The following is a 13216-nucleotide window of genomic DNA, read 5'->3' as shown; positions in this document are numbered from 1 at the left end:
AATAAGAATAGATATAGAATATAAATATAAAGGATTAAAATATTACAAAACATATTATTTTCTAGCCAACATAAATATGAAAAATCACTGCTTTTATGTCTTCATCTCGGGAGGCTTTTTCAGTTCATTCATAACAATTTGCTTTTGTATAATGTTATTATTATTAGCAGTATTATTTATTATATCCATATTTATATTTGTTTTATTAAAAAAACAAGCTTAGATTTGCCCACCTGTCTGGTTTTAGACCATATGGGGCACAGCATGTGTTTTAGGATATAACTCAGGTTTTTGAAGACATTTTGTTATTATTATTCATTTATTCGTTTGCTGGATAGTACTGAATTTAGAAATAGTTTTGAAACAAATATTTGCGCTTAACAAACAAAATGATTTATAGGCTAATTGATGTCTGTGCGTAAAGGTTTCGCTATCCAAGAGCGAATGTGAAAGTGATCCATTATCTCTCATTCTCACGCAGTAGATGCTCTGTTTAACAGTTTTCTGTTAAAAAACTGTCAAGTGTTAATTGTTTGCTTGTGAAATGCTCATTTTTTCCACTTAGACTTACTTTGCGTCCTGTAAATAGCGAATGCGCTCTTGGCGCGACGCAGCTGCCTCTTAAAGGGAATGGGAGATGAGGCTCTAATTGGTTTATTCTCAAAACACACCTATAACTCATTAAGTAAATAAACTCAACCCTTTTAGTCCATGCGCCTTGGCGCAAAGCGCATTTTCCCGTCCGTAAATTAGCAAAAATGCGTTCTGACACGCCCTGAAAGCGTTTGCACCCTGCGTTTTGCGCTCTGCACATGGACCGTCAAAATAGAGCCCAAATATTTGCGCTTAACAATCGAGATGAAATATGTAGACTAATGGATGTCTTCAGTGGAGTGCGTACAACACCGTTTCCTTATCCAAAAAAGTAAAAAAGTAAAGTGTAAAAGTAAAGAGAAAGTTAAGAGGGTGAATGGAGGAGGCTCGTTTTTTATCCTTGCTCTGCAGATGGTCTGTTTAACTGTTTTTTCTCTAGTGAAGCATTCAGTTTTTCCACTTATAAAGTCCGCCATGTAAATAGCAAATGCGTCAGACTGGTTGGTTTAATGCAAAAACCACACCCATAACTCATTAAGAGAATAAGCACAACCCTGTTAGACCATGCGCCAGGGCACAAACTGTATTTTTCCATCCCTAAAATATAGCAAAAGTGGATTCGGACACGCCCTTAATGCTTTTGCACCATGTGCTTTAGACTTTACGCCTGGATCGTTAAAATAGAGCCCAAAGTGTTACCAAAATGTTAGTAAATGGGGGAATTTGCAAATTCAACAAACTTATAAGTGTATGAAGATAAAACAATTAAGTTATCACTTAAAATACCTTAAGAATTGTGCTGTTTCAACTCAATTTAAATAAATAGTTTGAACAAGCGGCGAAAGGCATTTTTAGAGTGTAATATTTGTAATAATGCAGGGACTTTTTGACATTTGTGTGAAATTTTTGAATAAATCTTTACTTTTTAGTTTTCTAATGCTCCTAAACATTTAAATCATCTTTACCCTAGCGAGTATTTCATCACAAAAATATCAGGATGACTTAAATCTCACATTTTATTTTTTTTTTATGTGTGCAAAACTCAAAAAAATCGATCAGAGAACAAAGAAAAACTTAAAGTCCTCCTCAAACAGAGAGGAAACAGTGGGGGTGAGGTAAAAACAGATGCTCATCCCTGCAGGAAAGAACAAGATCCCTGTGTCATTCCTTATCTCCACCAGGAATCAACGTGGCCACATCCCCCATCACTTCCTCCAACAAAGACAATACTTATAAAACTTACATTTGTTTCTATTTTATTATGGCTATTATTTAATACCAAATAAAAAATGTAATGGTGTGTGATCAACATTGTTCACTTTCTAAAATGTCTGGATGTTCGTCCCAGAACTGATCTCCGATCACATCGCAGGAATGACTTGTAACCTTCTTTCTGGTCCGCGTTACAGTAACTTCTGTCTCTTCCTCATTCGGCCGCTTGATCTGTTTTGTTGTGGTTTCATTCACCTGAAGGAAAGAGTTTGAATGATTAATGATCAATGGTATTAAAGAGATAACATAATTTGTTTTTGCCAGCTGCGACTTACCTTTTCCCATATTAAAGTTGTGCCTTTTTTATACACAGAGGACTCGTTATTGTAATTGATATTGAACTCGGAAAATAAGATCTCATTCTTATCCGTTGCTAGTGTTCCCTGGGTTTGGGAGAAAATATACAACATTTTTAATAATTGTGTCATTTTTTCTTTACAGGCATACACTCACCGGCCACATTATTAGGTACACCTTACTAGTGCCGGGTTGGACCCCCTTTTGCCTTCAGAACTGCCTTAATCCTTCGTGGCATAGAATACTGGAAGGGTATAGGGTACTGGAAATGTTCCTCCGAGATTTTGGTCCATAATGACATCATAGCACATCCATGATGTGAATCTCCCATTCTCTCTTTTCTGACCATTCTCTGTAAACCCTACAGATGGTTGTACTAAATATCCCAGTAGATCAGCAGTTTCTGAATTACTCAGAAAAGCCTGTCTGGCACCAACAACCATGCCTAGTTCAAAGTCACTTAAATCACCTTTCTTCCCCATTCTGATGCTCGGTTTGAACTTCAGCAGATCGTCTTGATCATGTCTACCTAACCAAATGCATTGAGTTGCTGCCATGTGATTGGCTGATTAGATTGCTGCGTTAACGAGCAGTTGGTCAGGTGTACCTAATAAAGTGGCCGGTAAGTGTGTAATCTGAATGAACCAATTAATACATAAGCTTGTATGAAAACAATAAGGCACGATTAAACACTTATACATTGTAATGACACAAAAAACAAGATTTTGTATCGGGGAAAAATCTTTTTTTTGGCATTCTAAAAATATGACATGAATTTTACTACACTGAAAGGATAAATTAACTTAAATCTCCACCAATTACAGCAAGGTAAAAGGTAAATATATTGAGGGATCATACATTGAGTCTCTCCTCAGCCTGTGTTGTGGTCAGTCCACCTTTTTGCACCAGCGTCCAAAACGCAGTGTTATACAGATTGTTAATGTGACCTGAAAAAGAATATCAAAATGAATGATTTTGGCATTTTAAAATGAGGATAAATCATAAGATGTAATATGTCAAGCTCAATATTTATATCCAAGACAGATAGAATAGAAAAAATAAGATGATATTAATACTTAATCAAACATCACAGCAAACTGCAGTAGTTGAAAAGTAAATAACCCAAATTGCCTTAATTCATCTTACCGTATTGTTTTATACATGGAAAACGTCACAATTAAATATATTTTAGCACTAAAGGTGCAGATTCTATTAGCAGAGTTTGGCAAAATTTGATTAATGCACCTTTAAATACATGCACTCCTTAATCTTCACCAAAATATATTCACTTACAATCTGCTTGCCTCCAGCTCAGATAGTCTCTTACGTTACGGTTGCTGGGATACAGCACAACCCTGCCATCAAAGCTGGGTGGGTAGAGCAGCGGCTGCTCCCCGAAGTACTCCTTCCAGTAGAAAACAAAGCTGGACGAGAACTGGGAAGTCACGTGGGTCATCAGTTTACTGCAGAGAGAGGGAGAAAGATTTTGTGGGCTCTAAACAAGGAATAATTTATATTGAGCAAAATTATATTGAACAAAGTCAAAGCAAAGCAGCATGGGTAACACTTTGTTTTGATGGTCCATTTGAGTATTAGTAGACTGTCTGCTTAATATCTGCTGATACTGCTGCTTCAACAGACACTTAACTGACTATAAGATACTTTGCAAGTACTAACAACTTACAATAACCCTAACCCCAACCTAACAGTCTACTTAGAATCCAATGAGAATTACTTTTGCATGTAGATGCAATGTCACTTAAATTCAACGAACGGACCATCAGAAAAAAGAAAAATGTGCACTCGCGAATAATGAAGCAAAGTGTCTTCTCTTAGGATAAAGACATGTAGCCTCATGAATAATTATGACAAACTGACAGACAATCAATTCTTGTTCTTTTCTTTGCCACTGTACAAATCCACTTTATATTTCAAACAAGGCATATCAAAAGAAAATCTCAACAACAAAACAAAACAAAAATAAAAAATGTACTGTTTTTCACTTACAATTAAAACACCATAGATTCTCAGCTCTTTCTGTAGCTGGGTTTCAAATATGAATCAATCTGTTGCATTGTTCCTTCAAAATGTTCAATCTGGCGTATAATATCGTACTCATTTTATAATCTTAACTATTACTTTTGTTTCTACACTACCTGACAAAAGTCGTGTCGCATATCCAAATTTTAGGAACAACAAGTAATAACTTGACTTCTAGTTGATCATTTGGTATCAGAAGTGGCTTATATAAAAGGCAAAGGCCTCTAGATTATGCTTATTTTACTAAACAAAATATGATCATGTCTTGATTTTTTTATTATTTAATTAGGACAGTAAGGTCTGACTTTGCTTAGACAAAAGTCTTGTCACTGAACAGAAATAATGTACAGAATAGAATATAAACTCATGCTGCAGTGGAAAAAGAATGAATATTGTGTCTGACTTCAATGAGCTTAGAGGACTGCATCCATACATCTCTGCAATGACTCTAATAACATATTAATAAAGTCATCTGGAATGGCAAAGAAAGCGTTCCTGCAGGACTCCCAGAGTTCATCAAGATTATTTGAATTCATCTTCAATGCCTCCTCCATTTTACCCCAGACATGCTCAATAATGTTCATCTCTGGTGACTGGGCTGGCCAATCCTGGAGCACCTCTTCTTTGCTTTCAGGAACTATGATGTGGAGGCTGAAGTATGAGAAGGAGCGCTATCCTGCTGAAGAATTTCCCCCCTCCTTTGGTTTGGGCAGCACAAATGTCTTCATACCTCAGGCTGTTGATGTTGCATCCACTCTGCAATTACTGAATGTGACTCCAAACCATGATTTTTCCTTCACCAGACTTGACTGATTTCTCTGAGAATCTTGGGTTCAAGCGGGTTCCAGTATGTCTTCTGCAGTATTTGTGATGATTAGGATGCAGCTCAACAGATGATTCATCTAAAAATAATCTACCTTCTGCAACTTTTCCAAATCATCAACCAGAGGACAAGTTATTATTTGTTGCTTTTACAACTGAGATCGACGACTTTTTCAGCTAGTGTAAATATATATTCTGTTATTCCTCTTGGTTTTTACTTCTATGTTTTTTAATTATTATTTTATTATGTACAGTAGTTTGTTTTTATGTACAGCTCTTTGCATCTGTTTTTAAATGTGCTTTATAAATAAATCAACTTGAACTCATATAATATATATGTTCATATAATATGTGCCAGTACAGTACAGTAACAATACCTTGCCCTTCTTTTAAACCAATTGGTTGATCTTTTGAAGACAAAGCTGAACTCGTCACTTTGTCCATAGGCTATAGTGATGTCGTCCAGCTCCTCCATGACCGAACAAGCACTGCGGCTCATCAGACCCAGAGCTCTGTCATCATTGGGTTTAGTGAAGTTGTGCTGATCTGAAAACCTGCAATGTTGGAAATGACTTCAGCTTTCACATATCATGTTCTACCCTATATGTAACAAAACTTTACACACATACATCTTTATTAAATTATTTATTTTATCTTTGTCATGATGACAGTATATAATATTTGACTAGATATTTTTTAAGACACTTCTATACAGCTTAAAGTGACATTTAAAGGCTTAACTAGGTTAATTAGGTTAACTAGGATGGTTATGGTAATTAGGCAAATTATTGTATAATGATGGCTTGTTCTGGAGACTATCGGAAAAAAATAGCTTAAAGGGGCTAATAATTTTGTCCTTAAAATGGTTTAAAAAAATTTTAAACTTCTTTTATTCTAGCCGAAATAAAACAAATAAGACTTTCTCCAGAAGAAAAAATATTATCAGACATACTGTGAAAATGTCCTTGCTCTGTTAAACATCATTTGGGAAATATTTAAAAAAAGTTAAAAAATCAAAGGGGGGCTAATAATTTCAACTGTATATTATGTCAAAACAAGCTTTTATTTTAGATGTGTCACAATTAATCTTTACCCAATACTAATTCTATTTCTGTTATGGCACAACAACAACAACAAAAAAATAAAACATTTTACAAAAAATGTAAAACCATAAGTCTTACTGTTTTCCCAATTTTAAAGGAAGAAGTCAGAGCTGTAAGATTAATAATAGGACTCTGTGGCAGAGATGGACTTCCAGTATCGCACCCTGTGATGTAATATAACATTGTAACAACTGCCACTATTACAAATGTGACTTACTTGTGGAAGTTGCGTCCATCCAGCCGAACCACAATGTAGCAGTTTCTCAAACATGTGTCGTCAAGCTCAAAGTTTCTCACGTACTCAAACTTGCTCTTGGCCATGACAGATGATGTGCTGAATTTCAGACATAAGACTGTCTTGTTTCTTCTAAGTCTCTCAAAGTTTTCCAGTAACGGCCTCAGCATAAGTATATCGGACAAAAACGAATTCTTTAATTGGTTTAACTTAATTCATGATGTTGATTCTGAATATTTGTGAGGGATAACTGGTTAACTGACAACAAGCCAGCTTTCATCTTTCGAAATAGCGTTTGATAATTCTCCGAAAGAGCGTGAAATTGTAGTTATCTGTAAATCTTAAAACGCGTAATGTTACTGAAAATTCAAGGTTATAATGTTTACAAAATATTTACATCTCAACAGGAAGCATGCTGTGTCAAAACTCACATGCGAGCGAACAGTGTTGTATTGGTCCGTCAGCTTAAGCAGTCCCTCAAAAACAGTTCTGACAATTCTGTTCCGCTGTAAAGTCTAGAAGGGATACAGCTGTGGATACGCACCTCATTCCTTCAATAATTTTCCTTCGGCTTAAGTCTCTCTGTGTCAGGGGTCGCCACAGCGGAATGAACCGCTATCTTTTCTAACATATGTTTTACACAGCGGCTGCCCTTCCAGCCCAGTACTGGGAAACACCCATACACTCTCATATTTAAACACACTATGGTCAATTTAGTTTATTCAACCTATAATTCATATCTTTGGACTGTGGTAGAAACCCACGCTAACACGAGGAGAACATGCAAACTCCATAAAGAAATGCCAACTGGAATGGGATTCGAACCTACAGCGACCTTCTTGCTGTGAGTCGACAGTGCTAACCACCAACTGACACTGTACAACAATAATTACTGTTTTTACGTACTGAGGGTTTGGTTTAGGGATGAGGTGGGGTCGACATTAATACAATACAATTAATGGGTAATTTAATAAATAATATAGATATTTTCGCTATCGTCTAGCTGCTCTGGCATTCAGTCCACAAAACATCAGCTGCAGTTATAGTCTTGCCTTTTCCTTTAGCGTAGTCCCTTTATTCATCTTGGGGTCGCCACAGCGGAATGAACCGCCAACTTATCCAGCATGTTTTACACAGTGGATGTCCCTCCAGGTGCAACTGGTGCTGGGAAACACCCATACACACACATTCACTACTGGACTGTGAGGGAAAACTGCAGCATTCGTAGGAAGTCCACGCCAACATGGGAATAAAATGCAAACTCAGCCGGGGCTTGAACCAGCGACCTTCTTGCTGTGAGGCAACAGCGCTACCCACTGAGCCACCGTATAACTGTAAGTTACAATTTATTATTTATAATTTTGTTATATATTTTTAGGCTAATTCATGTAAGTATGCTGCATACCCAGTGCAAGAAAAACAAGACATAAATTGAGCTAGTGAATATTTGTGTGTTTTATTAGCAAAAATCAAAGTATAAATGATCTTCACACAGCCTTCATCTTTTGAACATATTTAGAAAAATAGCTGTAACTCCAATATTGCACTCTCAAAACATTCAACTCATACAGAAATACATAACAGTAATGTTAAAATCAAACCCACTTCACTCAAAATCACTCAGATGTGATTAAAAAAAGACATTATTATTAATTGTAACACTTGCTTATTAGTAGTTTGGTAACACTTTACTATGAGTTAACATTTATTAACGTTAGCAAATTGCATTGATTAACAATAGCAATGAACAATACATTTGTTTTAGTATTTATCTGTTCGTTTTATATCGCTAGTTCATGTTAGCTTATGTTCATTAATGTTATTAGATAAAACGTATTAGTAAATGTTAATATTAACATCAGCGAAAATTAATAAATGCTTTCATTAAAGGTACAGATCACCCAAATATGACAATTCTGTCATCATTTACTCACCCTTTACTTGTTTCAAACCTGTTTGAGATTCTTTCTGCTGAAGATGCTTTGGTAAATGTTGGAAACCTGTAACCATTTACTTCCATAGAATTTATCAATGTTAATCAACTTCTAACATTCTTCAAAATATCTTCTTTTGTGTTTTGTAAAAAAAAAAAATTCTCATAAAGGTTTGGAATTACGTAATGGTGAGTAAATTTCATTTTTGGCTGAACTTTAGCTTTAAATTGCAAAATTGCTTCACAATGTGAGGAAGTTGCTCAATATGCCTACAATGGAAGTCAATGGTTACAGCCCTAGTAGCAAAGAATTCTGGCCCAGATTTGGCAAAAAGCTGGCACAGCAGGCATTCATCCGGCACTGGCATACAGCATGTGGGCCAAACATGGCCCGGGTTTGGCAGAGGTGGCACCGTTTTTAAGGCGGCACACAAGATTTGGGCCAGATGAAAAACGTAGTATTTGGCCCAGATTTAAAAATTTGATAAGTGGGCCATGTGACTTTGGCCAGTCTTGACCCACATTTAAAATACACTAAAATCATTTTTGAGTAAAGAAAAAAATTCTACCAATCAGGTCACTTTGATAAAAAGCGTGCCCATAGTGTGCCTAAAGCGCATCACTCCATGGGTTTATCAATTTCATTGCAATCGTGACACACCAACCTATCTGTCCCAGTTCAGGCCCAGTTATGAGTTATTAACTTGGCTGAGACTTGGCCCAGATATGGTCTGTGTTTGGCCCTTGTCTGGAAGCCAGATTTGGTCCAGTCATGTACCGTAATTCACTGCGGCATGTGGGCCAAGCCAAACCTGATTGTGTGGGCCAGAGCTGGGCCAGATAAATTTTGCTATGTGGGAGGTTTTCTATAACCATTTTCTTAAAATTGAATTTTTGTAAGATTCCTTCAAAATAAATATTCTTTTTTGTGTTCAACAGCAGAAACAAACTCATAAATGTTTGAAACCGTTTGACAGCGAGAAAATAGTTAACTTTCATTTTTGGGTGAACTATCCCTTTAATTAATGTAAACAAATGGAGCTATGCAAAGTGTTTCCCTATTTTTTATTTCTCATCTTAACTTGCAGTAGGTTTTCTCTACTGTATATTAGTGTACTGAAAACATTGGGATGAGTATTGCAAAAACACTCGTAAACAAACATAGATATGAAAAGCGAAGAGATGATAAGGTCGTCCACCTCAGCAGCGGCCATCTTTCACAATCAAAATGTCCGCATTAGAGTGCCTAAAAAACAAACACTTTTTTTTAGTGATACCTCAGTGTTACTGACTTATATAACCCTATACTGTAATGCTCGTATCCCAAACAAACAGAACAAGGGAATGAGCTCACATTCTCTGCACACACAGGGTGCATTCATTGACGTATGTGTTGCCATCATTACCGCAGACAGGAGAGTAGTTGAGAGGACATGCCTGACTCACACTCAAACCTCCACATGCAGGCTGTCAGGAGAAAAACACACATGCAATGCGCAATTATGCATCATAACTCGACTTGCTCTGGCCCATATAGAAAAATTATACATGTAAATATATACAAACAACATATATGTGATACCATGTCATATTTAAATTTTATATATAAAATATGTCATACTTGCAACATATACTTAAATATTTGTAAAATCAATTCGGATAACATATATTCATATATTTTGCTAAAATGGCAACTTACATTTGTATTTTTTTCAACCATTCAAATACAGTATGGTAATTTATACAACAGTTCTGTCTGATTCTCGGATCTGATTGGCTGATAGCCGTGTGATATTCTGCAGTAACAGCACTAGTACAGCCTCTTCACACTTGTGTATTACTCCGCCAACGTAGAGTGGCAGCAGAGGAATAATCTCACTACAGTTTGACAAATATTGCAGCGGTTGGACAACAGAATGTACTTTTGAGGCTTTTTTACATGAAAATGTAGTTGTTTAGAGTGCAACTATGCAACTATAAAGATAGTGCCTATTTTATATATTTATAATTTCTGAGATTAAGCGCATTCGGTGGCCATTAGCCTGTCTTTGAGCAGAGCAACGACAATTGACGTTCCGCCAAAGGTGGCGACAGGGTGAAGTCTAGATCGGATACGCGGGTGGCTGGAAATGCGATATGCACAATATTATAGCAGTATTTTTCATGACACTGTATAATGATAATTAATATTTTTACAGTACTGTGATGGTTGAGTTAAGGGTTGGGGTGTGGGTATGCATTAAAAAATACAATTTATTGAATTGAATAATTAAATACTAGAATTGTAGAATTAAATACTATTTAATAGATAACATAAATAATACTTGGTATAACATTCCTTTGACGGTTGGGTTAAGGGTTAGGGTGTGGGACGTTAATAAAATACAATAAATGGGAAATTTAATAAATAATATAAATGATTCTTGTTAACTTCCTGCTGCTTTCCCAGAGATGGGTTGCGGCTGGAAGGGCATCCGCTGCGTAAAAACTTGCTGGATAAGTTGGCGGTTCATTCCGCTGTGGCGACCCCGGATTATTAAAGGGACTAAGCCGACAAGAAAATGAATGAATGAATGAATGAATAAACTTCCGGCCGCAACCATATCCGATCTAGCAACAACCTGGCAACAGAGACCGCATAATAAGTCCTTAGGAAAGAAAAACAGCCTTTTTTACAGCTGGACAAATCATTTAAAAACAGGTAAGTGATAGTCTAAGTCGATATCTCTCTTCTGTATGTTGTGCTGTATTTAGTATTTGGTAGGATTTGCTTTGATTCGGCTTTTTCAGGGTTAATATTTGTGATATCCTGATTTCAACAGAGAATTACTGAAATCTTTCTAGACTGATGGCATTTCATGCCGTTCAGCCTTATAATCTTAAAATGTGAGCAAAATAACCAGTTTTGTCATAACTTTAGATATTATGCTACAGTAGAGATGTCCAAACTAGGTCCAAAGTTGGACCATGGTAATCTTTGATTTGGCCCGCCATCCCAAATAAGAAGGTGTGGAGGATTTGGGAGAATGCCTTTAACAGAGATCGCAATTTCTAATTTAACGTAATTTTTTGTTTGTTGATTTATTGCTAAGCTAAAAAAAAAATCTAACTGAAAATAAACATTTCAATTAAATGTTGTAAATGAATCAGATTTTTTTTTAAAATATAAATACTTGCTTAACAGATAGAGAACATTGCAAAAGACAATTATGGCAAAAAAAAAACTGATGCAGCTTGACAAGTGCATCTCCTTTCTGTTATAAATGAGATTTTTTTTTTGTACGATAATAAGTTCCCTATAAAGTTTTCAAATATATACTGCATTAGTTAATCTAAAGCAATGTTTTCTGGTTATTTTTAAATATTAAATAAATCAGAAAATCACCAATGGCAACTTTAATGCAATAGCTTTTGGTGTATTTACCTTCGACCAATCGCCCTTAATCAAGATTGGTTCATGGCCCTTTATAAGAAAAGGTTTGGGCAGCCCTCCGCTAGAGAATCATTTAAACACTAGCTTTAAAGTGATGTTTGTGGATTAGCAATGGTTTCTGCTGTTCTGATGTCGGCTGCAGATGTGAATGAATGGCAGATGAAAGGGTTTTTAGACTCTCTATGTTTGATTGTCTTTTTTATATGCACGATTATGCCATCGAACTGTTGTATAAGTGCAATATCACATTCATACCAGTGCGAAATGAGCACGCCTCTCACCAGTGCTGATATACAGCCATATCACACTGCTACGAATGTGAAATTGCTTATATATGGCCATATACTGTATGATTGCATAAAATTATAACTAATGTATTTGAACACATATTTGCAAATCTGTAACTCTAATGTAATTCCAGTCCAATTTTTACAGCCAAATACTGTGTGAACACATATATAAAAATGATAGGAATAACATATTTATGCATATTTGTAATTCTTTTTTATATTAGTTGTATCTATGGTATATACTGTATATAAGTAAAATCCAAATATGAACTATAGGAGAAGGTGGTTAATGCAAAAATTTAGACTTACCCTGCGGTAGAGTCTAGACTTATCCTCTGCACCTGAAAATATGCAAAAATTGCTGAATGCACAGTGGTCAAAACGGAAAGCAGAAGCCATTAAACCCAACAATACAGTGTATTACAGTAAAGGGAGACTTACCAACGGAAAGGATGAAGACCAAACTCACCAGAACCACTGCTGTTCTGCTCATGATACTCAACTGAAGATTTCAAAAGCTTTTTAAAAGTTTGTAGATTCAGCCTTCAAGCTTCGACTTGGCAACTGATGACTTCCAGCTGGTTTCTGAGTGCTGTATTATTGATGGACAGCAACATATATTTGTAAAGTGAGGAGGAGGAGGAGAGGTGTGGATATTTTGACGGCAGTCCGCTCCACCTACCCAGCGTCCCGCGTCAACAACAGTGAGAGCCTCTCTATTGTCTCTCTTTATTAAGGGATAAACATTCCAGTCTGTCTAAAAAATTGCTGAGCACAATCCAAAATGCATTGGTCTGTATAATATCCTTCAAAACAGGTCTGGCTGGGAGGTGTGTCCCTGTTTATCGGCCCCAAAGTGAAGTGAATGGGATTCCATTAAACATGGAATGCAGTTGACAATACTTGCGTAATAATACTAATAATAATAATTAACTAGATGATTGAGCAGGGAAATGGGAGAGAAGAACAGAAATGCGAATCAAAACTGCACTGCAAAAGATTATAGGATCAATTAGTGCTGACAGCATATGTTTTAGATCATTGTAACTTAGTAATCTAAGTTAATCATGTTCTAACTTAATTTTATAATTAACGCTAGCCATTTTTAATCAGTTTAACATAATATCAGTTCAATATACTCATTAGGTTAAGTTCATTCATTTATTCATTTTCTTTTTTGGCTTAATCCCTTTATTA

The 13216-nt window shown here is 35.9% G+C and overlaps 2 protein-coding genes across 3 annotated transcripts; both read right to left on the bottom strand.

Annotated features, from left to right (window-relative positions):
* Positions 1 to 1596: 1596 nt before the first annotated feature.
* Positions 1597 to 6817, bottom strand: thg1l (tRNA-histidine guanylyltransferase 1-like). Its single transcript, NM_001007455.2, has 6 exons — positions 6346 to 6817; positions 5403 to 5579; positions 3457 to 3626; positions 3022 to 3110; positions 2142 to 2249; positions 1597 to 2061 (listed from the first exon to the last, which is right to left on the bottom strand). Exons 1-6 carry the CDS (start codon positions 6531 to 6533, stop codon positions 1900 to 1902), a joined length of 894 nt encoding a protein of 297 aa, NP_001007456.2. The 5' UTR covers positions 6534 to 6817; the 3' UTR covers positions 1597 to 1899.
* A 977-nt stretch (positions 6818 to 7794) lies between these two features.
* Positions 7795 to 12614, bottom strand: LOC100334024 (probable pancreatic secretory proteinase inhibitor). Of its 2 annotated transcripts, XR_015506593.1 has the most exons (5): positions 12461 to 12614; positions 12329 to 12360; positions 9651 to 9763; positions 9170 to 9542; positions 7795 to 8593 (listed from the first exon to the last, which is right to left on the bottom strand). XR_015506593.1 is itself a non-coding variant. In NM_001386516.1 (4 exons), exons 1-4 carry the CDS (start codon positions 12510 to 12512, stop codon positions 9497 to 9499), a joined length of 243 nt encoding a protein of 80 aa, NP_001373445.1. In that variant the 5' UTR covers positions 12513 to 12613; the 3' UTR covers positions 8909 to 9496. The 2 variants fall into 2 exon arrangements, 1 of the variants encoding a protein (NP_001373445.1); NM_001386516.1 differs by lacking the exon at positions 7795 to 8593 and having other exon boundaries at positions 8909 to 9542; positions 12461 to 12613.
* Between the last annotated feature and the right edge of the window lie 602 nt (positions 12615 to 13216).

Source organism: Danio rerio, chromosome 14 (assembly GCF_052040795.2).
Source record: "Danio rerio strain M-AB ecotype USA chromosome 14, GRCz13ab, whole genome shotgun sequence".
In the NCBI taxonomy this organism is placed as follows: domain Eukaryota; kingdom Metazoa; phylum Chordata; class Actinopteri; order Cypriniformes; family Danionidae; genus Danio; species Danio rerio.
The sequence above is the reverse complement of the archived record's forward strand: the minus strand, read 5'-3'. Positions and strand labels throughout refer to the sequence as shown.